At 55.8% G+C, this 22,782-nt stretch overlaps 1 protein-coding gene across 2 annotated transcripts in view; it reads right to left on the bottom strand.

Annotated features, from left to right (window-relative positions):
• Positions 1-4,043: 4,043 nt before the first annotated feature.
• Positions 4,044-22,782, bottom strand: part of GABBR1 (gamma-aminobutyric acid type B receptor subunit 1) — a 33,249-nt gene continuing 14,510 nt past the window's right edge. For both annotated transcript variants that reach the window (XM_066251290.1, XM_066251205.1), the window contains exons 11-22: positions 17,364-17,606; positions 16,701-16,764; positions 14,616-14,693; positions 12,375-12,525; positions 11,263-11,395; positions 8,749-8,865; positions 8,534-8,641; positions 8,024-8,117; positions 6,887-7,014; positions 5,676-5,804; positions 5,360-5,503; positions 4,044-4,781 (exon numbers count right to left, since the gene is read on the bottom strand). In XM_066251290.1, the coding sequence (XP_066107387.1) occupies positions 4,608-4,781; positions 5,360-5,503; positions 5,676-5,804; positions 6,887-7,014; positions 8,024-8,117; positions 8,534-8,641; positions 8,749-8,865; positions 11,263-11,395; positions 12,375-12,525; positions 14,616-14,693; positions 16,701-16,764; positions 17,364-17,606 (1,563 nt within the window). In that variant the 3' untranslated portion in view covers positions 4,044-4,607. The remainder of the gene's footprint in view (positions 4,782-5,359; positions 5,504-5,675; positions 5,805-6,886; positions 7,015-8,023; positions 8,118-8,533; positions 8,642-8,748; positions 8,866-11,262; positions 11,396-12,374; positions 12,526-14,615; positions 14,694-16,700; positions 16,765-17,363; positions 17,607-22,782) is intronic.

Consider the following 22,782-nt stretch of genomic DNA (forward strand, 5'->3'; position numbering starts at 1 on the left):
AAGAACAGCCGCTTGAGAGTTGTCATGGCTCACGGTGCGCGCGCCCCTAGCTCCGCCTCCCAGCGGACTTCCCACTCCCCCCACGGTGCGCGCGCCCCTAGCTCCGCCTCCCAGCGGACTTCCCACTCCCCCCACGGTGCGCACACCCCTAGCTCCGCCACCCAACGGACTTCCCACTCCCCCCACGGTGCGCACGCACCCTAGCTCCGTCCTCCCAGCGGACTTCCCACTCCTCCAAGGTACGAGCCAGCACGTGGCAGACAACCGGCATCCAGTTAATCCTGTAAACTAATGCACGAGTGACTATTTCTCAGGAACGTGGAAAAGGATCTGTGTGTCCTAACCCCACCGGCGCTGTTCCCAGCATTTCCATGGCAATGGCACCAATTCAAATTCTCTTTAGGGACACGCTGATAAGAAAAAGGAAAAAATCCTAGCTTTATTCCCATCTCAACACAAAGTGGCTTTTTTTTTTTTTTTTTTTTTTTTTAGAGAGGAGAGAGAGATGGAAGGAGCAGCAGGACTCATCAACTCCCATATGTGCCTGACCAGGAAAGCCCTGGGTTTTGAACCGGCAACCTCCATGTTCCCAAGTCAATGTTTTATCCACTGCACCACCACAGGTCAGGCTCAACACAGAGTGGCTTTGGCTCAGCCTCCTCCCTGCCGTCAGCACAGAGCATCAGCTCAGCTCTGTCTTAATCCTAATCTCCCTTCCAGCCATCCATGGACTAATCTTATTATCTCTTCAGCCTCATTATGTGACTGTGTCCTGATCTCAATGGAGACCTTCATTTCATATGTAATCATCCCAATCACACCCTATAAATAATGCTGACCTTAATCCCACTTCTCAGATCACTTCTGTAATCCCTTTTCTCCAACCGCCTCTGTCTCCGTGCTCCCACTGACCTCAAAACCTCTATCGTGTCACCTGTTTATCGGCTGCCTGAGCCCCGAGGCCCTGGGTCCCTATCAAGTCCTTTCTGCACAGGCTCTATGGGAAATATGACAACTAGATGAAAGGATATAATAGAATGTGTCACAGTAAAACCTGATTTAAAAAATAAAGGATTTTGTTTATTGATTTCACAAAGAGATATGGGGCCGGGGGAGTGAGAGTATCAACTCAGAGTTGTTTCACTTTACTTTCTCATTGGCTGCTCATCATACCTTAACCAGGGAAGCCCAGGGTTTTGAACGGGCGACCTCGCTGTTACAGGCTGACGCTTTATTCACTGCGTCATCACAGGCCAAGCAGAGACCAGATCTGTGGAATAAATGACTTAACACCAGCTTTAGATCTAAAATGTCATTTCAAACTAATTCCATGTGGACAGTTATTTACTGGTGCTCTAGGAACAAATCCAACATCAGGTTACTTAACCTCAATCCTCAGTGTGCTTGAGGAAGATACAGATGTTCAGAGATGTGCGTATTTCCAGCACGAGTAACAGTTACGTAGCTGCTTTGGGAGCAAATAAGAGACTAGAGGCACACAGGATAAAAGAATACAGTGTGTGGGCCCTGGTCGGTTGGCTCAGTGGTAGAGCGTTGGCCTGGCGTGTTTAAGTCCTGGGTTTGATTCCCAGTCAGGGCACACAGAAAAAGCGCCTATCTGCTTCTCCACCCTTCCTCTTCTCCTTTCTTTCTCTCTCTTCCCCTCCCACAGCCAAGGCTCCATTGGAGCAAAGTTGGCCCAGGTGCTGAGGATGGCTCCATGGCCTCCGCCTCAGGTGCTAGAATGGCTCCAATTGCAGCCGAGTGACACCCCAGATGGGCAGAGCATCGCCCCCTGGTGGGCGTGCCGGGTGGATCCCAGTCGGGCGCATGCGGGAATCTGTCTGACTGCCTCCCCGCTTCTCACTTCAGAAAAAAAGAATCCAGTTTATGAGTAATTGGCTGGTGTAGAGATAACAGGGCTCTTGCTAGAGGTTCAAACCATGGCTGAGGGAACAAAATTAATGAGATATTTACTTATTAACTGTGTAGAAAGCGTTAAAGCAGTGGAGCATAAGAATGGGAAGATGTGGAGAAGGAGATATACCAGTGAAGCTGGAGAAGTAACAACCCAAGAAAAATACATTTGATACAAAACAGGTTTGTGAGCTAGTCTGGATGAACAGCCACAAGTGGAAGTCATTTAGCCTGTTAGCCAACATAGAAATTGCTTAGCCTGACCAGACGGTGGCACAGTGGATAGAGCATTGGACTGGGACGCAAAGGACCCAGGTTTGAAACTCTGAGGTCGCCGGCTTGAGCGCAGGTTCATCCGGCTTGAGTGCAGGCTCACCAGCTTGAGCGCAGGGTCACCGGCTTGAGTGTGGGTTCATACACATGACCCCATGGTCACTGGCCTGAAGCCCAAGGTTGTTGGCTTGAGCAAGGGGTCACTCGCTCTGCTGGAGCCCCCCCAGTCAAGGCACATATGAGAAAGCAATCAATGAACAACTAAGTGGACAAAGGAGCTGCAATAAAGAACTGATGCTTTTTATTTCTCTCCCTTCCTGTCTGTGTCCATCCCTATCTGTACCTGTCACAAAAAAGAGAGAGAGAGAGAGAGAGAGAGAGAGAGATTGCTTAGCCTAGGGCCTGTCAGACTACAAGGAAAATAAGTAACAAAGACCGCAGAAATAAGAATAGCATACCGTAAGAGTCACAGATGTACAGCCTCCATCCCTGCATACCAAGATAACCGACTGACACACAGTGTTAAGGATTTTCAGCCCATAAAGTAAACGAGGCCCTGGCTGGTGGCTCAGTGGATAGAGCATCAGCCTGGCGTATGGACATTCCCGGGTTCAATTCCCAGTCAGGGCACACATGAGAAGCAACCGTCTACTTCTCTTCCCCTCCCTCTCCCCCTTCTCACCCTATTTCCACAGTGGCCCGATGGGTTTGAGCGTCACCCTGGATGCTGAGGACAGCTCCTGAGCCTGTGATTTGTCTTTTTGCATCTAGATGACATACCCTGGGAGTGACAGAGTAATCCCCCTTTTCCAGACCCCTCAAGGCAAACCCACGACTCCAGAGCAGGAGACCACAGGACCCTCATTGTCACCTTGCTCCCAATACCGTCTCTACGCGCTGTAAATGTGAGTTGTTAGCTCTCCTGCACCGCCTGACCAGGAGGTGGCGTGGTAGACAGAGCATCAGCCTCAGGTGCCGAGAATAGCTCAGCTGATTTGAGCATCGGCCCCAGATGGGGGCTGCTGGGTGGATCCCAGTCAGGGCGCATGTGGGAGTCTGACTCACTATCTCCCCTCCTCTCATAAAAAAAGAAAAGAAAAACATGAGTGTCAAAGGGAAAAAGGAAAGTCGAGCTTCAAAACGAGCACTTTTCCAAGAGAACACAAAGAATTATAAGAGTCCCAGACGAGTCTGTTTATTTATTTTTTTCCCATTGGCCACTTTAATACTTTCTCTCATCTGGATAGCAAGTCCTCCCGAGACGCCCCGAGTTGTTAGAGGAGGACTTCCCCGATGGGGAGCACTTACTTAGGGGCCCTCTCCCTCACTGTCTCTTAGCAGTCACCATCTTTCCAGGGTGGTTCTCAGCTCCTGGGAAGGAGAGTCCTCGCATTTACTCAGCCACGTGCTCCGGGGTCCCGACACGTGTGCGTCACCGTGAGAGAAGTCACGGCACAGTGGCGACCGTGGCTAGCATCTACCCAGCACACTCCACGGGCCCAGAACCACCCTGCGCACCGTCCCTGCCTCTGCCCTAGGGAGTAAGGCGGCCCGAGGGTCGTGGGAGATGACCGCTATGATCACCACCAGCAGGAACTTAGAAACAGGTCACACAGGTTTTCACACGTGGTGGAATCTGACACTGTGGCCCTCGGATTCCACGCGTCAAACCTCCAGTGTCACCACTCACTAACTTCAGCTCTGTGTCCTGCTTTGCCCAGCTAAGCCCTGGCAGGGTTAATTAAACCCCTCTCCCCCACCCTCCCCTCCGTGTCTGGCCAGTACAGTTCCGTGAAGCCCTCCGAGTCTGCGCTTACACTGAGCCCGCTCCGTTCACAGTGAGGGACAGGTGCTAAGTCACGCCGGTCACTGGTTTATTGAGATTCAGCAGGGAGGCCTTCCCGAAAGGACACCACGGTGTGAGAAGGACGCCACCTCCCGCCTCAGGGGTCCATCTGTCCATCCATCTCGACAGTCAGGAGTGACTTCCTTTGGTCAAGATTCTCACCAACCACCCACTGAACGCAGCTCTCAAACCTGCCCCCCACTTCCTCTCCTTCAATCACCCCATGAAAACCAAAACCCGAGGGGGTGGGCGGCCTTGGGCGCCGGCGCAGGGAAGGGAGAGGTGTGTGCGGTGAGGCCGCCCGGGAGCCGGGGGGCAGCGCCAGGGAGGCACCAACGACAGTGTGAGTAGTAACATCAACTCGTCCGGACGAAGAAGAGAGGACACGGCCCGGTTCCCGAGCGCGGGCGGCCCAGGGAACCCCAGGGTCACACGGAGGAGCTGTATTTACAAGGGACAAGACGGGCCGGCGCGTTTGTTCCTCCGCCTGGGGGGCAGGGAGCCCCGCTTCTCCCTGTCCCCTCCCTACGGCCGACCCCCCCCCCCCCACACACACACAAGCACACGCCCTTCACTTGTAAAGTAAATGGACCCGACTGCCGTCACAGCTGAGCCGGTCGGGGAGCTCCGGGGGGACCCTGGGCAGGCTCCCGGAGGGGTCTGGGGGTGTCGGAGGGGGCCGCCGGGAGCGGAGCTGCTGGCGAGACTGGAGCTGGTGGCGCAGTTCAGAGACGCGCTCCTCTTTCTGGAGGAAGAAAGATGGTGGGGAGCGCAGGAGAAGGGGAAATCGTGGAGGGTGTGGAGGGAGGCAGGGAGGGGCCAGGGCAGGAAACACGGGGGCGGGCGGACAAAAGAAAAGACCGTGAGGAATCCGGAAAGAACAAGAGAAGCCAACTGTGCGTGGAAGGGGCGCCCGTTGGAGGAAACGATCGGAGAAATAAAGGGGAGAGAAGGCCAGCGCGCGCGGCCTCCAAGAACTCAGAGGGACCGGTGCCAGCCCAGCCTGAGCGTGCCCGCTGCGTCCCCGCGCAGCCCGGGCCCGTGGGCGCTGTGGGCACCTGCACCCGTCACCTTCGCGGGAGGCCGAGGGCTCAGCGCTGCTCCGCAGAGCGCCTGTCAGCGAGTGAGGCCCCCTCCCGGCGAGTGAGGTCCCCTCCCGGCGAGAGAGGCCCCCTCCCGGATAGTGAGGCCCACGCTGGCTCTCACCTGGCTCGACCCTTACCCTCCCTAGCCTCTGCACTCATTCACCCCCTGGCCTGGCATGTTGCCTCCTGCCCTGGGACCCCACCCCGGGATCCCACCCCGCACCCCGCACCAGCACACCTCCGCGATGATCTTCTCCAGCTCCCGGTTCTCCTTCTCCAACAGCCGGGACTTCTCCTCCTCGTGGTTGTTGGTGGAGGACCCCGTCTTCATGGTGTCCTGAGCCTCGGACTGCCATTCCCCTCGGGTGATCAGCCGGCGCATCTGCGGGAGGGCGCCACGCGTCAGTGATGGGCCGAGGGTGGGTGGGAATGGGAAGACATGAAAATAAAAGGAGCAAAGCTGAGCCCCAACTTAGGGAAGGGGGAGAGGCAGGGGAGGGCGCAGGCCCCGGGAAGACGGGATGGGGGGGGGGAGAACTCCCCCGGAGGCTCACCTTCGGCAGGAAGAGCACCACCAGCGTGATGTAGGAGGAGAAGACGACGGCGAGAGAGGCGAAGGCGAAGGCCGCGTCCTGCTGGCTGGACAGGATCATGGTGACCGGGGCCGTGATGAGGCACAGGACCTAGGGGCACAGGGGTTAGGGAGTCCGGGATCTGCAGGCTCAGAGCCCTGGGGTGAGCTTGCCACTCGGAAAGGATCCGAGCTTGGGGTCATCCTCAACGCTAGCTTGTGAAGAATTGTAAAAAAAAACCCAAACAAACGAAAAAAACCATCCCAGCTCCAGGTCCTACCGTCCCTCCGGGCGGGAGCGCCCAGGATCTCTGGGTGCACCACCCCGAGTCCCGGAGAGGCGACCCCTGGGCGCGCCTGGCGGGAAATCTGGACGCAGATTCCAGCCTGTGACCCAGATCGGCCTCCTCATCTACGTGGCGGGGATTCCAGTGCCCACCTTGCGGGGTGGTTGTGTGAAGGTCAACAGGACAGTGTTCACGTGTGTTCATAGACTGGACGGCACTTCACAAACCCAAGGCATTAAAAACTCTCTAAGACTTCCACCCAGCTGACCCGGGATCCAGCGCCTGCCCTTCCCTGCCCAGCACCCCCACGTCAGGGCTGCTGCAGCCAGCCCCCGGGTCCGTGCCAGGGGTCCGGGAGCTCACCACCACATTGTAGATGGCCCTGCCCAGCACCCCCACGTCAGGGCTGCTGCAGCCAGCCCCCGGGGTCCGTGCCAGGGGGCCCGGAGCTCACCGCCACATTGTAGATGGCCCTGCCCAGCACCCCCACGTCAGGGCTGCTGCAGCCAGCCCCCGGGGTCCGTGCCAGGGTCCCGGAGCTCACCGCCACATTGTAGATGGCCCTGCCCAGCAACCCCACATCAGGGCTGCTGCAGCCAGCCCCCGGGTCTGTGCCAGGGGGTCCCGGAGCTCACCGCCACATTGTAGATGGCCCTGCCCAGCACCCCCACATCAGGGCAGCTGCAGCCAGCCCCCGGGGTCCATGCCAGGGTCCCGGAGCTCACCGCCACATTGTAGATGGCCCTGCCCAGCACCCCCACGTCAGGGCTGCTGCAGCCAGCCCCCGGGGTCCGTGCCAGGGGGCCCGGAGCTCACCGCCACATTGTAGATGGCCCTGCCCAGCACCCCCACGTCAGGGCTGCTGCAGCCAGCCCCCGGGGTCCGTGCCAGGGGGCCCGGAGCTCACCGCCACATTGTAGATGGCCATGCCCACGGCCCGGTGGTCGTTGATCTTCTCAGTGGACACACTCTTGGTCTCATAGGCAAGGAAGATACCCAAAAGCAGCAGCAGCCCCTTGAAGCCATAGAAAACGCCTAGGACAACAGGGAAGGGTCACCAGGCACCAGGACCTCCATGTCCCCCTTCACGCCTCTTCCCTTGGCCAGTCACCCACTGCTGCTCTTTCTCAGAGCCCCACGATGGAGTGGGAGCCTCCCCTTCCAACCAAACCCTGTGACCGAGGGCCCCTCCCTGTCCACTGCCTCCAGTGCTCCCCACCTCACCCCTCCCTCCTGAGACTGGGAGTCACGTCCCCCAGGAAGATGAAAGTCGTGAACAGCCAGCTGTGAGGCAGGCAAGGGCCAGGGCCGTCCACACCGCCTCACCCCTCGCCCTCCAGGCGGGAAGCCAGCCTTCCAGACGAAGGGTTAGGTCTGACATGCGTGGCCATAGATCAGAGTGACGTTAAAAAGGCCAGAGGGCCTGCCTGACCAGGTGGTGGCGCAGTGGATAGATCGTCGGACTGGGATGCCAAGGACGCAGGTTCGAGACCCCGAGGTTGCCAGCTTGAGCGCGGGCTCATCTGGTTTGAGCAAGAGCCCACCAGCTTGAACCCAAGGTCGCTGGCTCCAGCAAGGGGTTACTCGGTCAAGGCACATATGAGAAAGCAATCAATGAACAACTAAGGTGTAGCAATGTGCAACGAAAAACTGGTGATTGATGCTTCTCAACTCTCCATTCCTGTCTGTCTGTCCTTATCTATCCCTCTCTCTGACTCTCTCTGTCCCTGTAAAAACAAATAATAAAATAAAATTAAAAAAAAAAAAAAAAAGGCCAGAGGGGCCTGAACTCACGCCCTCGCAGCCTGCCCTTACTCTACGGGGCTGTCCAGACACAAACGGTGCCAGGTCTGAGGACGGGACACTCCCCTGGCCCCTGTCTCTGCTGAGCAGGAGCTGTGCCTTGTCCTGCCACCGTCCCCCACGCCCAGGGAAGATGAGTGTCACGACAGAGAAGAGCATTGGAACAGGGTTGACCTGACACCGCACGCAGCCTCTATTTCAAAACCCTCATTCCTGCCGACCCGTGTCCCCAACAACCCACCGAGCCACGTGTTCATCTTCACGGAGCTGCAGTGCTCCAGCTGGGGCAGAATGGACACGTCGATATCTTCCTTCGGTTCCTCCTTGGCAAAGGTCTGAGGGAGAAATGAGGCCACCGCATGGTGGTCGTCCATCACGCCTGGGCCCCTCCCTGTGCTCAGTCCCTGACCCCTGACTGTGCTCCCCGCTTTCCTGAGACTCCCAGGACAGAGGCCAAATCCCACGCCAGGCCTGGAAGGGTTGGCCCTGAACACCTCGGGAATGAATGGCGTCTCCCTCTTCCCAGGATGCCTGCGAAGTCTACACCTTCCCAGACAGACCCCCACCACTTCCGTCCCTCGGCTGAACCCAGGGGCCCCTTGTGGGGGCTCCTCCTGGGAGGGAGGAGGAGCTCCAGTATGGAAGGTAGGGAAGCCATCTCCTGCGGGCGGGCGGTTCCCTCCTCCAGGCCACATGCAGCCTCGAGGGAAGGCCGGGTGTGGCCGCTCAGCCTCCCGACCCCGAGCTGTACCTCAATGGTCCGGTGCAAGGGGTCTACAATCTGCCAGATGGAGAAAAAGACGATGTCGATGCCCACCAGCAGGCCCACCGTGGCGTACAGCTTCCAGGGCTCCAGAGTCTGGGCCAGCACGGAGGGGAGGCAAGTCGGGAGGTCGCCGAAGCCCGAGAGCCAGGGCACGGGGCGGGGGGGGGGGGGGGGGGGGGGGGGGGGTGCAAGCAGCTCACCTTCCTCCACTCTTTCTTCTCCTCCTTCTTTGTGAAGACCGTGTGGACCCACCAGATCTTGGTGAACATGGAGCCGTAGCCCAGACTGAAGCCCAGGCCCAAGAGCCAGAGGCGAGCCTAGGGAAGGAGAGGACACGCAGAGTGCAGGGCAGGGCGGAGCCGCAGGAAGCACGCGGCCCGCAGGGGGGGCGGGACCTGCAGGGAGCACGTGGCCCACAGGGTGGGAGGGGCGGGACCTGCAGGGAGCACGCGGCCCACAGGGGGGGCGGGACCTGCAGGGAGCACGTGGCCCACAGGGGGGGCGGGACCTGCAGGGAGCACGTGGCCCACAGGGGGGGCGGGACCTGCAGGGAGCACGTGGCCCACAGGGCAGGGCGGAGCCGCAGGAAGCACGCCGCCCGCAGGGGGGGGCGGGACCTGCAGGGAGCACGTGGCCCGCAGGGGGTGGGCGGGACCTGCAGGGAGCACGCGGCCCGCGGGGGGGGGGGGGGGGGGCGGGGCTTCTCCCCTCCATCTTACACTTGGCTACCCGGTGACCTTGCCTAAACCTCCTGACTGTCATGGCCAGTCACTTCCCACTGCCCCCAGTGCCTGCACGTGGCCATGCCCACAGGTCACAGCCTGGACACCTCACTCAGGATGCAGCAGGGGACCCCTCACCACGCGGTCCCACTGCCTTCCGGGCCCGGCTCCCTGGTCCTCACCTGCCACCTGCCCACCCTCCAGCCACCTGTGCGCACCGCTCCCTCCTGGTCCGCTACTGTCTTCTCTGTCTTTGTCAGCCACACGATGTTCCCTTTATCCTCGACTCTCCAGCGGACAAAAGTCCCACGCAGCCCTCAGTATCCCAACGCCACCTCCTTTTCTGAAGTCCGCCCCGCCCCTCGAGCTGCTCTCATTGGCCCCAGAGCGCCTTGTACATGCGCAGACCCCTCTCCTGACAGGGTCACACCACACCACGCTGACCACCTGCCTCTCCTGACACGGGTCACACCACGCTGACCACCTGCCTCTCCTGACACGGGTCACACCACGCTGACCACCTGCCTCTCCTGACACGGGTCACACCACGCTGACCACCTGCCTCTCCTGACACGGGTCACACCACGCTGACCACCTGCCTCTCCTGACACGGGTCACACCACGCTGACCACCTGCCTCTCCTGACACGGGTCACACCACGCTGACCACCTGCCTCTCCTGACACGGGTCACACCACGCTGACCACCTGCCTCTCCTGACACGGGTCACACCACGCTGACCACCTGCCTCTCCTGACACGGGTCACACCACACCACGCTAACCACCTGCCTCTCCTGACACGGGTCACACCACGCTGACCACCTGCCTCTCCTGACACGGGTCACACCACACTAACCACCTGCCTCTCCTGACACGGGTCACGCCACACCACACTAACCACCTGCCTCTCCTGACACGGGTCACGCCACACCACACTAACCACCTGCCTCTCCTGACACGGGTCACGCTGCACCATGGCTGACCACCTGCCTCTCCTGACACGGGTCACGCTGCACCATGGCTGACCACCTGCCTCTCCTGACACGGGTCACACCACACCACACTAACCACTTGCCTCTCCTGACACGGGTCACGCCACACCACGCTAACCACCTGCCTCTCCTGACACGGGTCACACCGCACCACACTAACCACCTGCCTCTCCTGACACGGGTCACACCATACCACGCTAACCACCTGCCTCCCCTGACACGGGTCACACCACACCACGCTAACCACCTGCCTCTCCTGACACGGGTCACGCCACACCACGCTAACCACCTGCCTCTCCTGACACGGGTCACGCCGCACCACGCTAACCATCTGCCTCCCCCTCCGCATTCTGAGCCCACTGGACACAGACCACCCCTGACGACCTGGGTGTGTGTGCCTGTGCACAGGTGCCCTGTGCAGAAATGCACGATGGAGACCGGCACTGGGCAGACAGAGGAAAGGGGAGGCAGAGGGTGGGCAGGGGAAACGATGGGCATTTCCTTCCAGCATAACAGAGAACCACACAAACACCACTGTTGGAACCACGGCCCCAGAATCTTCCCCGTGCCGAGAGTCCCACAGGACCTCTTCCCTGTGCAACAGCGGTCTCTTCCCATCGCGATGCCGGCAGTTGGTTCAGATTTCTGCCTCCGTCCTGCCCAAGCTCAACAACGAAGGCGTCCACAGTAAACCGGGTTCCCGTTCTCAGCTCCCGCACCAGAGACAAGCCACCCTTGCTCACGGGTCCTCTGTGCAGAAACCTTTCTTCCTCTCGAACGCCCCCTCCCCTTCTCTGCAAGGCGTGCCCTGGGCAACCTCGGGGCCGCCAGTGAATTACGGAATGGGAGCCAGTGAATTACATACGGAATGGGAGCATCTGGGGACACAGACAGGAGGGGACAGAGCCACAGACCAGGGCGGCGGTGACGTCTTGGAGGAGGGCCCCCGAGGGGGGGTGACGGCCACATTCGGCCCGGGCCCTGCCCACCCGGTCCTCACCTGGCAGACGAAGGGGAACTGGCCTCTCCCGATGTGGTAACCGTCCAGCCCCAGGGGGAACACCGCGGCCAACGCCAGCGAGCAGCCCACAGCTGTCAGGTTGTTGAGGCTGGGCTGTGAGTTCTGGATGTAACTAGGGCAGAGGGGCGGGAGGGGAAGCAGAGGGAGGACAGCAGAGTCACCCTCTCCCCAGGGAGGCTGGGCCGTCCCAACGCCAGCGAGCAGCCCACAGCTGTCAGGTTGTTGAGGCTGGGCTGTGAGTTCTGGATGTAACTAGGGCAGAGGGGCGGGAGGGGAAGCAGAGGGAGGACAGCAGAGTCACCCTCTCCCCAGGGAGGCTGGGCCGTCCCAACACCACAGGACAGAGGAGGCCAGGCCCCCCCGCAGCGGGCAGCAGGGCCCTGAGAGAAAGCCGGCTGCCCGGGGCTTCCCAGCTCAGATCCCTCCTCCCCCCACAGGATCCTCTCTATTCAGAGCCCTGCACTGTGTTGCCCGCTCCCAAAGGATTTTTTATATTTCTGTTAGCTGCTTTGGAGCAGGGACAGGCATTCCACCCGGTTTCCCCCGTGTTCTCAGTGATCACTGAGAAAGCAGGAAGTCAGAGTGAAAATCCCAATGGCCCCAGGCCTCGGAGTTGCTAAGGTTTGATTCTCACTCCCTTCAACGGTCATTATCTCAGAGAGACAGACAGTACAGAAAAAAAATAATAAGTCAGGCCCCTGGCTGGTTGGCTCCGTGGTAGAGTGTTATCCCGGTGTGTGGATGTCCTGGGTTCGATTCCTGGTCAGGGCACACAGGAGAAGTGACCATCTGCTTCTCCACCCCTCCCCTTCTCTCTCTCTTTCTCTCTCTATCTCTCTTCTTTTTCTGCAGCCATGACTCAATTGGTTTCAGCCCTGGGCACTTGAGGATGGCCTCTGCCTCAGGTGCTAAAAATAGCTCAGTTGTCCAACAAGGTAGCAACGGCCCTAGATGGGCAGAACATCGCCGTTCAGCGGGTGTGCCGGGTGAATGCCGGTTGGGGCACATGCGGGAGTGTCTGTCTCTCTGCCTCTCCTCCTCTCATTTAATAAAATAAAAATTTTTTAAAAAATGTAGGAAGAGACCCTTACCGGACGTGGGAGTTGTAGATGTTAAAGGACAGACAGACAACAGCTAGGACAATGCCCAGGCTGGAGAGAACCGAGACAGAGATGAAGAGTTTCTGCGACAGGAAGCGGAACGTCTTGATGACCAGGGTCTGGTCGGCAGGGGGGGACCCTCCTGTGGCACAGGGGGAGGGGCAGAGGGGGAAGAGAGAGGAAGGAGGACGGAGGAGTGAAGGTGGGACAGGGACGGCGGTGGGCAGAGCTGCTGGTGGGCGCTCGCTCACGTCTCTGGGGTGAGGACAGGAGGGCCGTGTCCACCCTGAGCCGCACGGCTGCCCGAGCACAGCCCTCAGGGGGCAGGAAGAAACGCAATCAGAAAACGGAGCCACGTCCTGTCTAGAGGCCGACGAGGGCTGAGGGCCATCACCCTAGTTCTAGTTTCTGTTGTTGTTATTGTTCTGTTTTTCTGTCTTGCAAGGAAAAAAAAAAAAATAACGGGAAGGGGAAGAAGGGGCGTAGCTGAGAAGCAGAGGAGGCTCCTTAGAGCTCAAATCAAAAACTGCAAAAAAGCCTGACCAGGCAGTGGCGCAGTGGATAAAGCGCGGGACTGGGACGCGGAAGACCCAGGTTCGAGACCCCGAGGTCACCAGCTTGAGCGTGGGTTCATATGGTTTGAGCAAGGCTCACCAGCTTGAGCCCAAGATCGCTGGCTCGAGCAAAGGGTCATTCGGTCTGCTATAGCCCCACGGTCAAAGCACATATGAGAAAGCAATCGATGAACAACTAAAGTGCCACAACAAAAAACTGATGATTGCCCTGGCCGGTTGGCTCAGTGGTAGAGCATCAGCCTGGCGTGCAGAAGTCCCGGGTTCGATTCCCAGCCAGGGCACACAGGAGAAGCACCCATCTGCTTCTCCACCCCTCCCCCTCTCCTTCCTCTCTGTCTCTCTCTTCCCCTCCGGCAGCCCAGGCTCCATTGGAGCAAAGATGGCCCGGGCGCTGGGGATGGCTCCTTGGCCTCTGCCCCAGGCACTAGAGTGGCTCTGGTCGCGACAAAGCAACGCCCCTGAGGGGCAGAGCATCGCCCCCTGGTGGGCAGACCATCGCCCCTGGTGGGCGTGCCGGGTGGATACCTGTCGGGCGCATGCGGGAGTCTGACTGTCTCTCCCCGTTTCCAGCTTCAGAAAAATACAAAAAAAACAAACCAACAAACCCCCCCAAAAAACTGATGATTAATGCTTCCCATCTACCTCCATTCCTGTCTGTCTATCCCTATCTATCCCTCTCTGACTCTCTCATAAAAAAAACAAACAAACAAAAAAAAAAAACCTGAAAAAAAAAGAAGTGCCTCCAGGTATCTGATCTGACCTCCTCTAACTTTAGGAAAAGAAGAAACAAAATAAAATCCCCAGGGTGATATTCCCAAAGGTGCTTTCCAAGCTATCATTAAAAGGAAGCTTCAGTGCTCACTTCGGCAGCACATATACTAAAAGGAAGCTTCAATTTGTCAGAGTTGGGGGGGGGGGGCTAATTTCAATTTGCTCAGCTTGGGAGAAAGTGTAATTTAGGCCATGAAGCATTTATAGCGGTAGAGAACACTGCCCTAAATTCAAATGATAAAGCAGTTCGGAGCCCCAGCCGCCACAGGAGCGGCCGGAGGACTCCAGCTGGAGGGCAGAGGGCAGGGTGTCCTGTGGCTGCTCCTCCCTCCACCCTGAAGACCGTTAGGAGGCCAAGCCTTCATTTCGTCAGCCGGGGCCTTCTTCCCTTTGTCCACCTTTTTAGTATCTTGCCATTTCCTATTATTTTAGCCCACCCAGCGCACAGAGACTATATTGCTCCCTTTGAAATGCCCGTCCTAGCAGAAGACACTTTGCATCCTCTCCTACAGCCAGCGTAAAGCGAATGTTTCACTGACAGAGACAGAGAGGCAAACTCTAGGCCAGATATGTCAAAGGCACCAGAACATCCGGGAGATCCTAATGGAGCTTCAGTTTCCAGCCCTGCCTACCCCCCCAACCCCAGCCCCCAGGGACTTGTTAATAGTGCGTGCTGCCAACTGCCCGCTCCCTCTGCAAACACGCCAGTCTCCCTTACCCCCACCCAGGAGATTCTGTTCTCTGTCTCTGACCCTGGCCCTGGCCCACCGCCCCGGTGCACCTCAGCCTGCTGCCACCTGCTCCTCCCTCTTCGTTCCAGTGAGGGCTCTCTCCCAGGACTGCTCCAGGGGCCAAAGAGGGACAGGAACAGGGTCCACTTGCTTACCGATCCACTTGTCTGTTCTGGACCAGGAGAGATCGTCCTTGGTGCTGTCATAGTAGCCGATCTTCTTGTAGCTGCCACCTGGGGAGACGGGCAGAGGACAGTCGGCATGACCACGGCAGGAGAAGAGCCAAGCCTGGGCATCTTCAGTTTCCTACTTCCCTAAAGTAGCTCTCCAGGGCTGTCCCTGAGTGTCTCTTCACCCGAGCCCCAGGAGATACTCAGGAGGACGAGGGGTCGCGTGGACAGGCAGGGTCAGGTCGGTCCCACCAATCCAATAACGTCCTCTAGGTATATATAAAGCCCTTCAGTAAAGAAGGCTCCACAGTGCCGGCCGCTCATGCCACAGCCTGACACCTCCCTGAGCAAGAAGTCTCCCACTTTGATTCTTGCGTTAAAGCTTCAACCGTGTTTATCCTCCCTCTTGTGACAGAATCTATTTCCCCAGTGGCTTTCATTTTATTTTATTATTATTTATTTGTTTTTTGTTTATTTTGTGACAAAGACAGACAGGGTCAGAGAGAGGAAAAGAGACAGACAGGCAGCAGGAAGGGAGAGAGATGAGAAGCATCAATTCTTTGAAGCACGTTAGTTGTTCATTGTTTTCTCATATGTGCCTGGACCAGGGTGGGGGCGGAGGTGGGGTTACAGCAGACCGAGAGACCCCTTGCTCAAGCCAGAGACCTTGGGCTCAAGCTGGTGAGCCTTGCTCAAACCAGATGAGCCTGTGCTCAAGCTGGTGACCTCGGGGTCTCGAACCTGGGTCCTCCGCATCCCAGTCCGACGCTCTATCCACTGCGCCACCGCCTGGTCAGGCATCCCCAGGGGCTTTCATTTTAATTTCATAAATGGCTCTTAGGCTGGTTGGCTTGGGCTCTAGCTCCTTAGATCCAGGTCACACCTGCAAGAGCTGCCAAGAGGAATTCAATCGCTCCGGAGAAATCCTGGGACTGGTCCAGGTCCCCTAACGTTTCTATGGAAAGCCGACTCACACCCCCCTCCCCATGGCTGGAGTCCATTTCCTGTCGCCTGAATACAGCGAGGAGCTGAGGCGCGGAGGGAGCGTGGGAGGCGGGACAAGGAAAGAAAGACGCTTTTCACAGGGAGCCAAAAACGCGGCCGCCGTCCTGGCCGCGCTACAAGAGGCTGAGCGCGCGGCGGCCTTGGACGATTAACCGGAGGTTTGGCAGAATCACAAGGACGCGAAGTGATAAAGAAACGCAACCTAGGAGAGCCAAACTATACAGACGACAGAAAAAGTAAGGATGCGCACTTGCACAGCAAGAAAAGTCTGTACGTTCTCTTTACAAAGAGCAGGTTTCCTGGAGTCCACGGGTGTGCAAGTCATCAACCCCTCCACCCAGGCCACCAAAGAGAAATTTCTGAAATTAAAATGGAAGCCGCCTGACCGGGTGGCGACACAGTGGATAGAGCGTTGGCTTGGGATGCTGAGGACCCAGGTTCAAAGCCCCGAGGTCGCCGGCTTTCAGCACAGGTTCGCCCAGCTTGAGCCCAAAGGTCGCTGGCTTGAGCAAGGGGTCACTGGCTCGGCTGGAGCACCCCCCCCCAGTCAAGGCACATGCGTGAGAAGCAATCAATGAACAACTAAGGTGCCGCAACGAAGAGTTGATGCTTCTCATCTCTCTGTCTTCCTGTCTGCTGTCTGTCTGCCTGTCTCACTAAAAAAAAAAAAATTTTTTTTTAAAGGGAACCGACGGGGAAAGAGTGGCTGTTTCCGAAGCGTGTGCCGCTTCTCAAGAACACAACCCCTCCGACTCAAAGGGAACCCAGCCGGACGGGGGCTGTTTCCCTATCATGGCTGTCGTCAGGGGTATCTGCACTTATTAGCTTGATGGACAGTTACTAGAGAAAAGCACATTCTGAGCTTTCAGCCTGCAGAACGGTGAGAAATAAAACTGGGCTGTTTCAGCCAAAAAGAGAGGGCTGGGGGCAGGAGGTGGGAGGCACCAAGGCTGGCTTGTGCTGCCCCCTGGAGTCCAGCCCCGCCCCCACCGGCCCCCTGACCTCCCGCTGCCCCGCCCCCGCCCGCCCCCTGACCTCCCGCTGCCCCGCCCCCTCCGTGCTCACCCTGCAGCTGCTCAATGAGTGTCCAGGCCATCCTGGAGCCGCTGGCATCAAACACCACGTGGCCCTGAGGGGAGGAACGGCCGAGACAGCCAGGGGGATAAAAGCAACAGTGAAAGCGAGAACACGGGCTCTTTGAAACCTTATGTTTCTGATGGTAACTGAGCTTCTGAATGGATGCTATTTATGGCATTTGCCTGCATATAGGACATTCCCAGGATGCCCACAGCCTGGATTTCAGAAACGGTCTTCTTTTGAGAAGCGTCACCCCTGAGGTTTGAACAGGGAAAAAAAATCCCCAGGGAGGGCACCAGGACACCTGGCTTCTGACTGTGTGACCGGAGAAAGCCACCAAATCCCTCTGGATGCTAATTTCTCCACTTGAAAAGGACCCAGGAGATGATCTTTCTGTTGTCCCTTTCAAAAGCCCATGATTCTTATCTGATTTATAAATATCTGGACTCCAATGAGGTGAGAGGTTGAAAGAAATTTTCCCTTCTCGTCCCCCGTGTGTTTCTCTGGTTCATTCCTACTTCCTCCGTCGGTCAGAGAATGATTACAGGGAGGAAACCGAGAGACCAAGAGAACACACGTTTCCAGGGTCAGGGTCCCCTTCCCTCTCTCAGCGGGAGACGGCACAGGGTGACACAGGTCGCTGGGACTCACAGAGACACCCTCAAAGGACGAGGAGTTCATGGCCCGGTAGATCTGGTCGGTGATGGTCTGGTTGTTGTAGTTGAAGTCCTCCAGGCGCACACCGGAGCGGCCGCCCCCGCCAGAGGTCTTGTTCAGGGCCAGCGCCAGCGCCCAGATGGCGTCGTAAGCCAGCGGTGCCTCCTGGAAGCCGCCCGTCTCCTCGGGATGCCTTTTGAGTCGCTTGGTCAGTTTCTCCACAAACTCCTGGGACGTCTGGGGAGGAAAGGGTTGGGGTGTGGGTGGGAAGGTGGGTGGCATCTGACCCTGGTGCGATGTTTCAACTTGAATAGACAGCGTATGTTGGTGTTGTCAGGCGGAGCACCTGTTTATTTAAAATCTTCAACTATCCCCAAGTGTCTGTCTTACGTCAGAAGCGACTAGAGGAGAGCTGTGGTCAGCTGGGCCCAGTGGTCTGAGTGTGCACTGCTGTGAGCTCAGAACCACAAACAGAGAACTTTAATGAATAGACACTTTGCATAATAAATGGCAAAGGCTAGCCCCGCATGGCTGGCTCAGCGGTAGAGCATCAGCCTGGCACGGGCAAGTCCCAGGTTTGATTCACGATCAGGGCACAAGTGACCATCTGCCATCTGCCTTTTTACTCCTCCCCTCCCCTCCTCTCTCCTCTCTCTCTCTCTCTCTCTCTTCCTGCAGCCATGGCTCTAATGGTTCAAGCACTTTGGTCCCAGGTGCTGAGGACGGCTCCATGGCCTCGCCTCAGGCGCTGAAACGGCTCCTGTTCTGAGCAAAGGAGCAATGGCCCCCGATGGGCAGAGCATCACCTCATAGTGGGCATGCCGGGTGGATCCCCTTTGGGGTACATGTGGGAGTCTGTCTCTCTGCCTCCCTGCCTCTCACTTAATAAAAATAAAAATAAATACAATAAATGACAAGGGATAGAAAATAGAAAAGCAAGAGAATGGATGACCCCATGAGGAGTCACGACTCTCATCTCTAGACTTTCCCAAAGGAGCCGACCTAGGACCCAACAGCCCTCTAACCCTGAACGACCCGAGGAGAGGTGGCCCCCGGCCTTCCTCTCTCTACCCGCCAACCAGGACGCTTCTTCTCAGGGTGCTGACTTCCTACCATCCTCGAGTGCTTTAAGTTCACTGGCTGGCTCTCCGGCAGTTTTCAGAAGACTGGGTATTGCAGAAATAACCCTAACTGTTATAAAGTTATCATTCAATCCCGACTCACGACCCTTCCTACCCTCAATCTTCTCTTTTTCAAGAAAGCTTAAAAAACAAAACAACCTGTCGTGAAATGGGTCAAGAGACCTGAATTTCTATGCCTGGCAGTAACCTCGCTCAGCTAAACGACCGTAGGGCAAACTGCTTTAAATGTGTGAAATGTCTCGCTCAGCTAAACGACCGTAGGGCAAACTGCTTTAAATGTGTGAAATGTCTCCCGTCTAACGGAGAAAATCAGACCTGCCCTTCCTTACCTCCCAGAAACCACACCCAGGAAGGCTCAGCGGCTACCTCTCGACAAGATCCCAGTAAGACGCACTGTTTAGATTTGAAATGTATCAAATATTAACAGACACACACTCTCATAAAGAAAGGAAGAGCCTGACCAGGCAGTGGCACAGTGAATAGAGCGTCGGACTGGGATGCAGAGGACCCAGGTTCGAGACCCCGAGGTCGCCAGCTTGAGCACGGGCTCATCTGGTTTGAGCAAAAGCTCACCAGCTTGAACCCAAGGTCGCTGGCTCAAGCAAGGGGTTACTTGGTCTGCTGAAGGCCCACAATCAAGGCACATATGAGAAAGCAATCAATGAACAACTAAGGTGTCACAACGAAAAACTAATGATTGATGCTTCTTATCTCTCTCCCTGTCTGTCCCTTTCTAACCCCCTCTCTGTCCCTGTAAAAAAAAAAAAAAGGAAGGAAGAAACAAATGAAGAGACTATAAAAAATCTTCACTGCCCATGCCATGCTTGTGTTTCTTTCTGTTCAACTTTCCGGAGACACAGAGGACAGGTGTCTTGTTCTTGTGGAGTCACGAAGGTAGACTAGACACAGCCTGGGCTCTGAAGACAGACTGGCCTGGCCTGTGCTCCCCTTGAGGACCCGGTCAGGTTCCATTCCTCTCGTCCTCCTCAGAAGCCAGCACTGTGCCCAGCCCGTGATGGCGTGATGGATGTCCATTGGATTAGGACAGTGAAAATACTTTGTGTGATACTATGTATTCAATAATACCATTATAGTATCATACAGATGATATGTATAACAGTATAACGTGATTATACATTTCTAAACCCACAGAATGCATAACTCCAAGAGTGAGCCCTCTTGTAAACTATGGACTTGGGGTGATAATGTGCCAATGTAAGTTCATCAATTGTAACCACTCTGGGAATGTTAATGACGGAGGAATCAATACATGTGCAGAGAGGCAGGAAGCGTTGGAAATGTATGCACCTTTCTCTCAACTCTGCTGAGACTTACGCTGCTTTAAAAAAAAAAAGTAAAAAAAAAAAAAAAGAAGTAATTTTTAAATGTCCATTGAATGAATAAATATAGATGGATGGATTCTAATTCTAACTAATCCACTTAACCTGTTATGTAATCTTAAACAAGTTATTAAACTTCAGTGGTTTGTTATTCAGCTTTAAAATAGGAATAATACCATAATAAATTAAAAATAATAAAATAATATATAATTTATCTGACTCCAATTCAACATACACAAAATAAACAAACTGGAAAAAATAACAAATAAATAAGTGAAATGGGAATAATACCCCCTTGAAAGATTATAAGGATGAAATAACACCTATATAAAGTGCTGGGTATAAAGCAAGTTACATTCTCGCAAAGTCACATCTTTGTGAATTTCCCTGTGTCCCAACTTCATCTTTGTCCCTATTACTCAGACCTACAATCCAGCTCCATTTTTCAAGTCCTATGTCCCCAACCGTCTCAGAAGCATCTGTAACGATATGATCAATGGCCTCAATTAAAAGTGCTTAAGACTAAGCTCAACTTCTGTCACTCCCTAACACGTCCCAGTACACAAGACTGAATCCTTAGAATCAACTTAGTCCCTTTCAAATCACCAAGCTCTCTCTTCATTCTCGGGTTGAAATGTTTCATGAATATTCCTCCCTACACAGAATAACGTTCACAGTAATAACAGTAGCGAACATTGATGTCGTTCATACAGTGGACCAGGCACTTTTTCTAAAGGCGTATAGATCACCTTATTGAATCCTTAAATAAGTAATCCAGTGATGTTTGTGGCCCATTTTATTTTTATTTTATTTTATTATTTTTTTTTACAGAGACAGAGACAGAGAGTGAGTCAGAGAGAGGGATAGACAGGGACAGACAGACAGGAACAGAGAGATGAGAAGCATCAATCATTAGTTTTTCGTTGCGACACCTTAGTTGTTCATTGATTGATTTCTCATATGTGCCTTGACCGGAGGGCTATAGCAGACCAAGTAACCCCTTGCTCGAGCCAGCGACCTTGGGTCCAAGCTGGTGAGCTTTTGCTCAAACCAGATGAGCTCATGCTCAAGCTGGCGACCTCAGGGTTTTGAACCTGGGTCCTCTGCATCCCAGTCTGACGCTCTATCCACTGCACCACCGCCTGGTCAGGCAGTGGCCCATTTTAGATATTAGGAAACTGAGGCACAGAGAAGCCTGTGTTGCTTGAAGTTGGACTGCTCGTGCACGGCAGGGTTCAAACCCAGGCAGCCTGGCATCAAAGTCCCTAGCCTGCCTGACCACCCTACAAGCCCCTAGCCCGCCTGGCCGCCCTACAAGCCCCTAGCCTGCCTGACCGCCCTGCAAGTCCCTAGCCTGCCTGACCGCCCTGCAAGCCCCTAGCCCGCCTGACCGCCTTGCAAGCCCCTAGCCTGCCTGACCGCCCTGCCAGCCCCTAGCCTGCCTGACCACCCTACAAGCCCCTAGCCTGCCTGACCGCCCTGCACTGCCTCGGTGAGCTGAAACGCCTCTCCCAGAGCATCTGTTGAGCAGACAGCGTTAGGCTGGGGCTTCTTCAGTAGTCCTTCCGCCTCCAGGTCTATGCAATCTGCAGTTCAACGTCAACGCTACATCAGAAAATCACCCACGTGGGCAGGGACTCAACGGCTCTGCCTGAGGCCAGCCCTGCCCAAACCCTCCCCCTCTGCGGGCTCCAGGTCACCACCACTAACACGCATGGCCGCTGGTAGCACCACTGACCCCCACAGAACTAGCTACCGAAGACATCTCTACTCCGTGGGTCAGCAGAGATAGATGGCTGTCCATTTTCAAGTGGGAACGTTATTAAGCAGCTCAGAGAAAAGAGGAACAACAGAAATTTCATGACCCACAGGGATTGGCGAAGGGAACAAGGGCAGGTTTACGGTACTGTTTACCAGCCCTGTCTGGCTGTGCCCAGTGCGAGGACGGATGTTTGGCCGTCGTCTGAAATGTGCACACGGAAGTCGGTTTCTATTCTGTACTGGCCCAGAGCTGACGGGCCCTCTGTCCCAATCAGAATGCACTCATTTTACTCACAATCTTACCCCCCAGCACCACCTGCCGCTCCAGCCCAGAGCTATCATCTCTCTCCAGAACCACTCTAACCTGGTCTCCCGTCCCTGGCCCCTAAAGACTTTCTCTAAACCACGACTTCTCCATCTTCGGGCCACTGACGTTTGGAACAGGACCATTCTGTTTGGGGGGGGACTGTCTGGTACCTTGTAGAATCTTCTGGAAGCATCCCTGTCTGGTACCTTGTAGAATCTTCTGGAAGCATCCCTGTCTGGTACATTGTAGAATCTTCTGGAAGCATCCGTCTGGTACCTTGTAGAATCTTCTGGAAGCATCCCTGTCTGGTGCCTTGCAGTATCTTCTGGAAGCATCCCTGTCTGGTGCCTTGCAGTATCTTCTGGAAGCATCCCTGTCTGGTACCTTGTAGAATCTTCTGGAAGCATCCCTGTCTGGTACCTTGTAGAATCTTCTGGAAGCATCCCTGTCTGGTGCCTTGCAGTATCTTCTGGAAGCATCCCTGTCTGGTACCTTGTAGAATCTTCTGGAAGCATTCCTGTCTGGTACCTTGTAGAATCTTCTGGAAGCATCCCTGTCTGGTGCCTTGTAGAATCTTCTGGAAGCATTCCTGTCTGGTGCCTTGTAGAATCTTCTGGAAGCATTCCTGTCTGGTGCCTTGTAGAATCTTCTGGAAGCATCCCTGTCTGGTGCCTTATAGAATCTTCTGGAAGCATTTCTGTCTGGTGCCTTGCAGTATCTTCTGGAAGCATCCGTCTTGCCCATTAGACAGCAGTTGTGACAACCAATATCGTCGTCCGCCCCTAGATATCCAACCTCTGGTTGACAAGCAGCACTGCCCTGCTCAATAGTCCTCAAAATGTGTTCCCCAAACCGGAAGCATC

Source organism: Saccopteryx bilineata, chromosome 1, assembly GCF_036850765.1.
Source record: "Saccopteryx bilineata isolate mSacBil1 chromosome 1, mSacBil1_pri_phased_curated, whole genome shotgun sequence".
NCBI classification, from domain to species: domain Eukaryota; kingdom Metazoa; phylum Chordata; class Mammalia; order Chiroptera; family Emballonuridae; genus Saccopteryx; species Saccopteryx bilineata.